The 12,996-nt window shown below is 42.3% G+C and overlaps 1 protein-coding gene across 1 annotated transcript in view; it reads left to right on the plus strand.

Annotated features, from left to right (window-relative positions):
• Window positions 1-4,600: 4,600 nt before the first annotated feature.
• COL4A4 (collagen, type IV, alpha 4) overlaps window positions 4,601-12,996 on the plus strand; it is a 72,770-nt gene continuing 64,374 nt past the window's right edge. The window contains exons 1-3 of the mRNA XM_014960637.1: window positions 4,601-4,713; window positions 10,066-10,260; window positions 12,783-12,822. Of these exons, the coding sequence (XP_014816123.1) occupies window positions 10,205-10,260; window positions 12,783-12,822 (96 nt within the window). The 5' untranslated portion in view covers window positions 4,601-4,713; window positions 10,066-10,204. The remainder of the gene's footprint in view (window positions 4,714-10,065; window positions 10,261-12,782; window positions 12,823-12,996) is intronic.

Genomic DNA, 12,996 nt, shown 5'->3' on the forward strand with positions numbered 1-12,996 from the left:
CCCCCCCCGCGTCTCCTGCCTCCGGGACCGCCGGCAGCCGCCTTCTCTTCGTCCGTCCGTCCGTCCATTCTCCGCGGGCATGGAGTGAGCGAGGAGCCGGGGGCTTTCCCGCCTGGGAGCTGAGGTGAGCGCTGCGGAGGGGCAGCCCCGGGGCGGCGGTACCTGCCGCTCGTCACGGGCCGTCGGCTGGGCAGCTCGCTGAGGGGCCGGCCCCGTCCCGGGACAGCCGGAGGTGTCCCAGGTTGCCGGGCTGCCCGCTCCCGCTTCTCCCGCGCCGCCGTGAGGGGGCAGGTGGTGGAGCGCCGGCAGAACGGCGTCGGGGCTGCGCGACGGGAGAGGGGACCGGGGCCGGGACACGGCCTGGGGTCGCCCCATAGGGCCCCCGCGGGGAGAAGGGGTCGGCTGAAGCGGGGCGGGAGCGAGGGGGGGCTCTCTTTTGTATATTCAGGTGCACATCTTCCCCTCTCAGCTGCCTTGTACGACAAAAGAACCTGGGCTCTTCCAAAAGCCAGCAGAGAAGGAAAATTCTCACTGTGACACTTTGTCCCTCCAACATTTCGATTCCTAGTTAAACAAAGCAATTCAGCCTGCATCCCATTCTCACCAGCCTTGGAGATGCTCATGGCTGAGCTAGAACACTGCACTTTTTTCTTCCACAACCATGTATTAAGATCTATTTATGACAACAATATAGTTTGCATATAATTAAGACAAAATATTGCATGAAGAAGAGGAGACTAGTTTAAAAGTATTTGCATGCGAATTCTAACATTTGTAAAAAATGAAGTTAATTAGGAAATAGGGACATGGTGTAGGGGAGGACTTTGTAGAGTAGGGTAGATGGTTGGACTCGATGATCCCAAGGGTCTCTTCCAACCTAGACGATTCTATGATTCTATGAACACTTGCATCAGTCACAGACAATAAGCAGAAGTGAGAAAGGGAATGCAAAACAAAATAAAATCTTCTCAAGCCTTATAGTTACTGAGTTTGTTATCTCCCCTCCTTTGCCAGTAGCACATGATGAAAAAAAACGCGAAGAGTAATGACTGAGGCAAATGCAGAATATAGAGCACTTAATTATATCCTATAAGCTAATATAATATTGCAACTGTATTCCAATGAAAATAAAAAAATGGTAGTAGCATGTGGGGCAGCTAACTTGGAATCAAGTAATCTTGCTCGAGTAGAAACCCTCTTTTACCCTATTCTGAACACATGCTAGCATGATGCCATCATAGAAATGATCAATGCCATTTAGAAACAGTAACAATTCAGTACTAATGAATTGACCTAGGTATTTTTCTTATTAGCATAATTTCAAACAGGAACTTTCAGGGAACATTTTTAAATTAGTGTTTAGTTTCAACACATACAAGAAGTACATGGATGGTATCAAAACACAGGACACACTCAGGAGAGTTAATTGGATTGTGCCTGTGCATCAAGACAGTATCAGCTCCAGGTGCTGTTAAAATGAAACAATGTGTCAAGGTTTCCCAATTGGCCAGTAGCAGTTGACAAAGCCCTCAAACCAGGACATAATCAGCAAGCAAATAATTTTTTTTCTCTGAGAGGAAAAAAATAGAAATAATGAACCAGAAAGATCTTGTTCCCTGAAGAAACATATTGATAATTTTTATTATTCTTCTAAAGTATTTAAATGAACATGGGAAAATCCAAAGAATTATAATGCCAGTATTTGAAGTGAAGGAATACATCAAGCAAGCTGACAAGCCTTTGACATGGGAAGATGTGACTTTTGCTGAGTTTTCGGATGTGATTAGAGCATGCCAGTGGCCAAGAATGCAGATAATAATACTCCCTAGCAGGTGCCAGAAAGTGCAGCCTCCTAAGGACAAGGAAGTCTGGACTCTGTGAAGAGCTGTGACGACCAAAATTTGTTGTATAAACAGCAGCAAGCACAAATTAATAATTTTCTTTCTTGTCTTTGGGAATAAACTGCTTATTGAATTATTAAGAGACACACAGTTAAAACTTTTTCATGTTGAAACATTTTTTAATTAATGCATACAGCAAAGATATTGCTTGCTGGTTAAATATCATTTTCATATGAAAGTGTAGCACGATTTTAATACACAAACAATACCTATTTCTTTGCAATGGACAGTCCAGCAATGATTTATTCATCAATCATTTCACATCAATTAATATTAGCCATTAATATTTAATTAGGAGTTTAGATAAAATAGCTTTTGAAAAAGTTTTTATTTCCTCCATGATCTAGAAAACTTTGTTAGACTTACTCTTTTGAAAATATCAGCATTTTCATACAAGAATAGGAATGGTGACATCTGACTCTTAAACTGATCACAGTTATTTGTTGCAAATGTAGTTTAAACTCATCTCAGACAACATTTGAGACTCACTGAATTTTCAGAGCACCACTGAATCAATACATTGTGTCCAAACTTTGCTCAAACAGCAAGATTTCTGTAGGAGACACTTCTTATCATCCCAAAACATGTCTTTAATACCTAAGTGTAAACAAGGATCTAGTAATGACAATGCTCTAGAAAACTGGTATCTCAGAGCTTCATTACCTACTTTAAGGAGAAAGGCTGCTAATGAACTAAGGCACATGAGTCTGTAACACTGGCAAATACTCTAGAATTCTAGTGAGGTTGATAAAGTGTTGAAATGCTGTATTGGGCCATATGTGGGGTCTTGTCAGTACACCTCCTTTTCCCTTCCTTTGTAGATAAAAACACGAAACAGGATGACAAGATCAACACTGCCAGAAGAGAGGCTTAGAAAAAGTGTGAGTGTGTGTGTTGTGGGAGAGGTGGGAGGAGTTCCTGGTACAAAGCCTGTGCTTGTTAACAATCGTCCAGAACCACACACAATGATGTCCACCTCTTAGCAGCAACAAGGGCAATGGATGGGAGGTACCATCAGACGAAGAGAAGAATGGAATAAAGAGCAGGAAACTGCATAGAAGAGAGAGGTGCATCTTGAGTTTATTCACCTTCCACATCTTGCTTTAGAGCAAGAATCAGACCCAGGCAGAGCCTGAAACAACTCTGCAGAATACTTGTACTCTGCAAACAGATCTGGTACCTCTGTTCTACATAAGAACCACGAAGTATTTTAATTCCATTACAAATAAAACAATTAGACCTTTGTTAAATGACTGAACTTGACTACAAGTTAGAGTGCCATGAAAAAAACCCACACCAAAGCATGTTTGGTGAGGTCCTTCTGCTGTTTCCAGCCACTTTTACCTAGAACGAGTGTGTGAAAGAGCTGCAGTATTTTAGAAGATACATTATTACCAATTAGTTTGCTTCAGATAATCACAGCAGAGTTTTGGCTCTATATTTAGCAACAAAGTAGACAATCAGATTTCTTCCTTATAAAGGTCAAGTGCAAAATGTTTTGACAGGCAGTAAAGGATTTTGATGTACTGCGTTAGCGTTTACTGACGCATGCAAGGAGAAATTAACACTGTTGACTCTTACCGGAGAAACAGAACTTTACATTATTTACTGAAACTGACAGAAATTAACACCGTTGACTATTACGGGAGAAACAGACCTTTACGTTATTTACTGAAACTGACAGTTCCCTGCGTTTGATGTCTATCAGAAATTCACAGAAACTGGCAGCTTTCTGTTTGGTAACTGCCAGAAAGGTTGAGAGCTACCCTGACCCCTTTCCCCTCACAGCTGACTGCTCTGCTCCCAGCTGGGAACGTACCATCCAAACCTTACAACCAGAGGAGAAAGGGATGGCACAAACTACAGTATGACACGAGAGAATTTACTGACCCGTCGTTAAACCTGCAAGACAAACTGCAAAGTGAGGGTGAACCGAGGGCGGCACAGGTGCTGCTCGGAGGGTGTTCCCCTCAGAGGCCATCACGGCCCCCTCGGTCCCCGCCGTCCACATCCAGCGCCTCCGGCCCGCGGGACAGGCCTCCGCCGCCTCTCCCCGGGGAGCCCCTCGCCTGGAAGGGGCGGGAAGCCGCCCCGCCACCCGCTTGTCCCTCACAGCCGAACCGCCGGCGGAGCAGCCCCTGTGCGGGGGCCTCCCCGCCATCCCCCCTCCCCGGGATAACGGTACCTCACAGCGGGGGCGCGACGCCCCGCACCTCACCGCGCCAGGCTGCCGCGTACCTCCCGCGGGTGAGGCGTATCGTTTTAAACGCCGGAAATTCACCTTTTCCTCCTCACAGCTTGGCGACGCAGAAAGGCGACGAGAGACGGCCGGAGGGGCTAAGCCCCGCGCTGCCCCAGGTGACACCGCGGGACCCCGCGCCACCCTTCCGTCCCGTCCCGGGGTTCACTCACCTCAGCCGCCGCGGCGCGGCCCGGCCACAGCAGGGCCAGCAGCAGCAGCAGCGGCGGCGCCAGGCGGCCGGGGCAGCCCCCGACAGCCATCTCGGCGCTGCCTGCGCGGCCTCCCGCGGAGCTCGACGCGGGGCGCTCGGACTCTGGCCCCCGCCCGCCCGCGGCTTTTGGCCTGGGGGCTGCTGCTCCGCGCCCGCCTCGGCTCTCCCGGCACCCTGCGGGGGGGCCAGGGGCCGGGGCGGGGCCGGCTGGGCCACCCCTCTCCCCCCCCACCTACCCCCCCCGCGTCTCCTGCCTCCGGGACCGCCGGCAGCCGCCTTCTCTTCGTCCGTCCGTCCGTCCATTCTCCGCGGGCATGGAGTGAGCGAGGAGCCGGGGGCTTTCCCGCCTGGGAGCTGAGGTGAGCGCTGCGGAGGGGCAGCCCCGGGGCGGCGGTCCCTGCCGCTCGTCACGGGCCGTCGGCTGGGCAGCTCGCTGAGGGGCCGGCCCCGTCCCGGGACAGCCGGAGGTGTCCCAGGTTGCCGGGCTGCCCGCTCCCGCTTCTCCCGCGCCGCCGTGAGGGGGCAGGTGGTGGAGCGCCGGCAGAACGGCGTCGGGGCTGCGCGACGGGAGAGGGGACCGGGGCCGGGACACGGCCTGGGGTCGCCCCATAGGGCCCCCGCGGGGAGAAGGGGTCGGCTGAAGCGGGGCGGGAGCGAGGTGGGAGGCGGTAGCAGGGAAGGCCGGCCGCAGCCCCGTCCCGCCGCGGCCCCGGGCGCTCCCGGGGGAGTTCTCCTGTCAGCAGCCTTGCCGCTCCCTCCAGCGTTTTGTTAATGAGACAGCGGAGACCAAGAAGGGGCAAAGTGCTGCCCACTGCCTAAGTGTACATCAGCGAGAAGCGCTTCTCCCCAGGCTTTCCACATAGCTTGGCGCAAGTGCTGCCCGCTGCCTAAGTGTAAATCAGCGAGAAGCGTTTCTCCCCAGGCTTTCCACATAGCTTGGCGCGATATACAGGTTTTCTGAACGGGAATGTGGTTTGTAAAGTGTTGGCGATATGTAAAGTTTTATCACGTTTATGTTCAAGGTAGCATCTCACCAAAGTGCTGTTCTGAGGTGGCACAAACTTGGAGAGTATGTTGGCCAGGCTGGCCACAGTGATTTTACCTCACCTGCAGAGTTCATTAATGCTGTGTAGGAGGTCCCACGTTACAGGTTTTATTAAGAAGTTCAAGTGATACAGAAAAAGCACCAATATATGTATATAAATCTATTTAAGACTATTCATGAGACGCAAATCTAAAGCGATAAATCTAAATCATAAAGCTAAGCACAGAACTTTGTAAAACAGTTTCTCTTACAGGCATGAGAGTCGAGCTGGATCAGCCCCCGGTGAAAGCTAGTTAGCAGAGGCTACTGTTCCCAAAAGTTTGGTATTAGCAGGAAGAACACAGAATCACAGAATATTCATGGTTGGAAGGGACATCTCTGGAAGAGCAGAGCAATATATTCAGTGTCAAAGATGTTATTACCTTGGCTCTAAAATCTCAAGCATCGGTGAGAGCAAGCTGACAGGTATTGAGAGAACAGGGAAAAAATCCTCTGTTTTCAAGCCAGGTTGATGGTGAGCATGTAGAGGTAATAGTATCTTAGGGATAAAACTACTAAACTCACAGTTATTTATAAATAAAAGGTACCTAAATCCACCACTGAAATTTAACATTAGAAGAAACGGTGGTGTAAGGCAGCTTACACAAAAGTGAGAACAAAAGGTGCAAGGTTCTCTGAGACAACAAAGTCAGAGCAAGCAAGACTACAGGGGAAGAGAGTGGTCAGTCCTGAGAAATTATGCAAATACAGATGCAGGATGAACAGTATAACTTTCAGTGAGTAAAGAAGATAGTACCTAAAAGGAGAGCTCTTGAATACTAAGCCAAAGAAATACTGGAAGAAGAAACAGAAGGCAGCAGGCAAACCCCTGTTAGGATAAATAAATTAATATATACAGAAATTCTAGTGAATGAAATACTGCTATAATAAAAAGGTATTTTATGCCTTTTTATTATATTTTTATTATATTTCTATATATAAAATGTATAAATATATTTATATTTATATATAAATATATATAAATATTTTCTATCTTTTATATATTATATATATTTATATCTTTAAATATATAAAACATATCTTTATATATATATTTATATATATACAAGTATATTTATATCAGAATATAAACAAATATATTTTATATATTATATAATTTTTATTATATTTTATTATAACTGACTTATAAAGTCAGTTTTCAAATGACGAAAACCCTGTATAGAAATTTCAAAAAAAAGAAGTCAGCAAGCCCAAAGCAAAGATGGAAAAGTGCTAACAAGGGATATGGAACAGAAAAAGCATTTTAAAAAGAAAAAGTCCTTTTTGAGTCCAGTTTTATTCCAGTACCACCTATTTCACTGACGTTGGGCAGCTGGCTGCCAATTAGTTTGGCCCAACTGGATGGTAGTTGTGTGTGTGTGTTACAGTTAAGAAACAGCAAGTAATGTGGCATTTTGAGATTGTCGTGCAATAGTACATATGCCTTTATGTGAGTTTCTAGGACAGGTAAGTGACTTCAGTGTAGCATTGAGCTAGAATAAAGGTAAGATCAGCCACTGATGTTCTCTCTGCTGTTTGTTGCTACCATAATTGATGACATCCATCCAAAGAAAGTCTATGAAACCTCAATGCCGACTGTGTTGCTGATACTGTTGTAGTCCCTAATATCTTCAGAGAGCTGCTCTTGTCTTTCAAAACAGCAGGCCAGGTAGGCTTATCATCAGTCGTATCAAAATGTGTACCTGCAGCTGCCTCTAGAGGTACTTCACAAAAAAAATCATCCATACATAAAAAACAGAAAGGTCAACCTTAATACTAGAAAGCAATTGAAAGCTGCAACAAATTATAGCTTGGCTTTTTTCACAGTAATTGACATTTAATGATTTTAGCTTTGATTTTGTTTCCTGAATTCTCTATGGTAAAAGAAGGATAACAGTATTTTCTCTTTTTACAGATAAGGAATATTTTTGTGGGAAACATTACAGTTGTATGAATTTAATATAAAGTGCAAAGGTTTCATAGGACACTGTAGAAGAAAAAATAGTGCTTAAGGAAAAGGATGAAGAGGGCCCTAATTTTTGTTTCCTACCTTCTGAATCCTCGACTTTGCGACTTAAATGGTCTTGTTATACATGATTTTGGTTTATTTGGATGTAATGAGAATTTATTTAGGGCTGTTGTAATTTTTTATACCTCAATAACTGTAGCTGTGTGTCTGCCTCAAGCTATGGCTCATGTCCAGTGGTCTTATTTTACCAGAGTCCTTAAGAATGAAATTGTCTTCATTGTTAGTCCTTGTCTAGAAACTAAACACCTAGGTTATGTTATGGCACCAGCTTTTCCCCAGCTTTTGAGAATTTTATCAGCGGAGGTTTGGTGATGCCTTTATAAAACCTATTCCTTTGGTAGTATTGAGTGTTTATGCTAGGGATATTTTATCTTCTTTTGAATTAGGTAAGTATTCTATTGAGGTAACTGTTGTGATTGCTACAAAGTACAAAACATGAGATCAATTTGATACATCAATCTATATAACGCTTTGTAGTCCTCATATTATTGCACCGGCTGCTGAACGGTTCAAACTATGGGAAGCTTGTTCAGAAAACAATGATTTTTCGATAGCCATGATGAAGTACCAAGCAGAGTGGTTTAAGTCTTCCGCTCGTGCATTAAGTATGATTTCAAACCAGGTTGGATCAAAATGCATTTTAAAATGAAAGGTTCTCTGCTAATATAAAGTGAGCATACCAAATTTTAATTTCATTTTCAGAAGCTGTTTGGATAATTAAATAATGAGATGGATAGCAGGCAACAGAAACAAATTTCTGCAAAGTCTAACACTTTATGACTGGCATGGATTTTCCTTTTGAGGCAATCTGTCCCTGTGGTATTTTATTAATTAATAATCTTGCTTATACTATTTATATTATTAATAAAAAAAATCAGGAATGTTATTGGAATATTAAGTTATTATTAGGAGTGTTGTTTTTTTTGTTTTTTTTTTTTTTTACAGGTGGGGAACTGGGGCATAGAAAGACACTAAGAATTTGGCGTTAGGAGTGCTATTTTTTGTTTTTTGGTTTGTTTTTTTTTACAGGCGGGGATCTGGGGCATAGAAAGACACTAAGAATTTGGCAGATGAATGGAGTACTGTAGAGTACATAGAGGGTGTGATCTTGCAATTAGGAGTGTTGTTTTTTTTGTTTTTTTTTTTTTTTACAGGTGGGGAACTGGGGCATAGAAAGACACTAAGAATTTGGCAGATGAATGGAGTACTGTAGAGTACATAGAGGGTGTGATCTTGCAGCATGGATTGGCTGCCCTTGGGCTATTTATTTGTTAGTGCGCGGTAGCTTACAAAGTGTCTTCTTCATACTGTGGGATAGGAACGTACTGTGCATACACAGAGAAGTCAATGTTGCTTAAAGATTAGTTCTGCTTAGAAAGATGTTACACTATCTAAATAACAGAAGGCAAGACAAACAAGTAATGTTTCAGAAACTGTACACCGATTTGCTTTACAAAGAACATACAGCTGCTTGTTGAACAGCTATCAGAGGGCAGCCAGTTTGCTGCAGGTTCACATCCTTGCTCTCTTGTCGGTAACTGATCGTCTTTGCTTACTCAGGAGACTTCTCCAAAGGAAGCAAACCCCTGTCAGTTCACTCTAGTCAGCATTCAGTCTCCTCAAAATTAACCTCCCCACATTTGAAGGACTACAGCACTAAAAAATAAAAGCCTGTGATAATCTGTGCTATCCTAGGAAAAGCCCAGCCTCGTAATGCCTCAGTTTGAAATAACCATTTGTGAATCATTCACCAGATGGGCCTTATTCCAAAGGGTTAATTCTTTTTTCTTATTTGAGGGATGTGAAAGTTTGCACAGGAGCTGGCCATTTCTGTGGACTTGTGAAGAAGGGTTAGAGCAGCACATAAGTACATAAAACTGCATATATGCCATTGGACTTAAGTCAGAAGTCACAGGTGCATTGTGTAGTTAAGTTCTGGATGCAAAATTTGACTGTCTGAGACCGTAGAGGCCTCTGGTCAGTCCTGTGCTTATGGCTTCCAGCTTCCTAAATCCTGGCAAAAGCTGTGGAGAAAATAGTGTAAAAATAAAGCTAAAAGAATCTGGATAACATTTCCAATGATTGTCCTCTATCCATACACCCTAGTAGGACTAGATCATGCTTGAGGTCCCTTCCAACCTGGTATTCTATGATTCTGTGATTCTATGATGACTTATTCTGCATTCAGAATAGTCCTCCTTTACTCAGATCTACACACAGACACTGGTCCAGCCCAGTCTGCAGAAGACAGTGTCTTGAAAGTATAGCCAATATTTTCTTGATTTTTTTTAGGTTCGTTAGATCTTTACTGTAGACAGGTGTAACTTTTTTAATGCTTTTAGCTAAAATGGTGGATATGATAGATTTTTAAGAAATAATGATGCAAGATACTCTTTGTTCATTATTTCAAACACTGAGTGAAGACTATCTACCTTGAAATAATTGGATTGCTGATAAAATAAAATGCAGCCTGAATAGGAATAATATAATGTAGTGCCAACATAAAGCTGTGCAGTATGACATATGTAAATGGTTAAGACATACATTTCTAGTAATTATTCATGTTTGTACATCAGATGTATATTTTAATATAAACAGGTTCAGAGGTGAAAACAACAACAGTATGGAACAGTGTTCATAGACCATCCACAAACAGAAGGAAAGAGAAGACCTGCTGTTTAAAAAAAAAAAAGGAAAAAAAAAAAGTGCTGCATATACAGATCCTCAATCAGCGTGAATGGCATTAACAAAGGATTCGTTTGAACGGATTAAGTGGCTTATCACAGCTGCCTGGTGAGTTTTACAGATCACTAAAATTTTTAACTAGAGTCACTGAGATATATTCTTAGCTATTAATTTAACAGTAATAAGAGATCACCAGTTAAATCAGCTGTAGCCTATAGTCAAATTTTATAAGCCTATATGATCATTTATTGTATTTGATTTTAATTTATAGTCTATAAGTTTATGCCATTTAAATTTCAGGTACTATACTATTTAAATAGTGGGAAACACGAGCTATAATTCTAAATCTGTTTTAAGAGGAAAGATATTCCTACACTCTAGTGATGAACATACTTGGAGAAGAAAAAGTCATGACCAACTCAAACCTGAATGCCTGTTCCAGAATAATTTTGCAGATGAGGGAGAATTATTAAAAAGGCATGAAGAAAACTTTTACAGACTATGATGGAAATACCTGTCTGCTAGCAGTTGTGGCATGAGTTCTTTTTGTAGGAAAATGATCTTTGGAGAAGATTAGGATCACCATGGCCAGGAATTTTCAGAGTGGTATGTGGGATCCATGTTTCCATGTCTAGAATATCTTCTGGGAAAAGTCAGTGCAATTTTACTTCTTGCTTGAGGTCTTTATGAACCTTCATGCACCAAGTTCTTTAGGGATGTGAAATTATGCTTTTCTACCTGGGAACCTGGCCCAGCAACTGTACCTTGCTTAAACCTGACACTCTCACTGCTTGGCAGTCTTCTGTCGTGCTAATATGCCCAAACTCCAGTGTCTTTTTTGTGTTTATTTGGTTTGTGCAAACGCAGGCTACTTGTTATTCAGGTACTCCCCAATGTAGCAGCCTTCTATCCTGGCTGTCTTTCCAAAGTAGCTCTTCTTGCCTTTTTTCTGCATTATTTGTGAATGACTTACCTCTAACAGTTAGTCTTGTGCTGATTTGAGTACGTAGGCAGTGTCTGTCTGGCTTCAGGAGGCAGGGATTTTGAACTGATACAGAACAATCTGGCAAACACGTGCCTGTCATATATGACCGGAACAAGGGGAGACTGCAGCACTGTGCTTCAGGAACAGCATCATCAGACTTCCATGTCAGTTGTGCAAGGGCTTCATGAGAACTTGGCATTTTCTTAAATGAAAAATAACTCACACCTGGCCAACGTTGATACAAGAAAAATATTTAGAGACTGGAACTTCTTAAGGTCAGAATCAAAAATGGCCTCAAATTAGTAACAACCACAGCAAAAACCAATGCTATTGTCTGCTACCTGGTTGAAATGTTCCTTTGAGGTCAAATTCTTTCTACACAAACTTAGTTGATGCGCTGAAGGGTGAGCTACTGGGATGTACAAACCTTCTCCACCATTGACTGCTGTAGCTGATCATCTGGCATTCTCACATAGTTGAATCAATCCTTTATTTCTCATGTGGCAAGAGACTGTATGAGCTTCTGTCTTCATTTACCACTAATTTCTTTTTTTTTCTGTAAAATCTGTGTATTTGAAAAGAAGCAGCAGGCAACATAGGTTTAAAAAATATATAGAGTAAATGTACATAAATGGCTAAAATATGTTCAATTTGTCAGCATTGAATTTATCGGTATGTAACAATGCATATAAAAGTTAAATAATTTGCAGTCTGAATCTATGAATAATTAATAGTCAGGGAGAGTAGTAGTGGATTTGCTGGCACAGTTCTCAGTGCTACAAAGAGTTGGTTATGTGAATAACAAAGAAAAAATAAATTTTGATCTCAATAGGACTTTGGAAACTTACTAAATGCCTAAATATTTGCAGGATTGGAGTAACTTTGATACTGGCTTCTCTATAGCCTGGAGAATAATACACAGTATTCTATACATTATGGCTGTATCTAATTTATCATTTCACGTAATGAGTGAGCACCTTAGTTCTCATTAATAATAATAATAATAATAATAATAACTGATAATAATGCTTATTTCCTGTATTGCTGCAGAAGTTTTGGGCTACCTTTTTGTTTTACTTTATCCTGGTTTTTTGCATGTAGAAGTCATAAAAGACATGATTTCAACTTTATAATCCATCACTAGCAGCGGTTGGCATGGAGCTGGGCTTCCCCAGCAGCTGCTCTGCAATCATGTGGCTATTTTGAGTGCTGCTTTGCTCCCTGCCTTCTCTCGCGCTCTCTGAGCAAAAGAAAACAGCACCAGTTAACTCATTTTGAGGCAGATGCACATCACCGCCATCTCTGCTCAATCTTCACCTCATGGTGTCTTTGGAGATGCAGAAATCTGTCTGGGATGGTTTCTCTCTGGCCTTTCTAATTGTGGGATTGGAAATAGGTTACAAAGGGGAAGTTACAAGGACTTTTACATGGTCTTATTCATGCCTATCAGTCTCACAAATCCAAAAAAGACAAATAGATATAGCATGTGGTGCATACCCCTTATAAATATACTCTTTTACTAAATAATCACCCCAAACAGGACTTGATTACTTGTACACACTTTTTAGTTTCAGAGGCTACCTTTTTGTGAAGGTTGGGTGTTGGAAGTTTAGTTTTAATTAGCTTTCTCCTTCTTTTAAATCAGGTGGCTACTGATTATTTTTTCAGCAGAAGAAGTTGATGGGGTAAGTGACATTGATATTTACTTTACACAGGGATAAATGGGATGGTAAAGTTCAAGCAAGAAACACTATATACACCCAAATTACCTATAGTTCTATGGGAAAACTGGGATGGTTGCTTCAGTATTTCAGCAGCTCTTACTTTTCTTTCTCTTCCTGTTGCTCTACTTAACTATT

The sequence above is a fragment of the Calidris pugnax genome, unplaced genomic scaffold (genome assembly GCF_001431845.1).
Source record: "Calidris pugnax isolate Ruff unplaced genomic scaffold, ASM143184v1 scaffold398, whole genome shotgun sequence".
In the NCBI taxonomy this organism is placed as follows: Eukaryota; Metazoa; Chordata; class Aves; order Charadriiformes; family Scolopacidae; genus Calidris; species Calidris pugnax.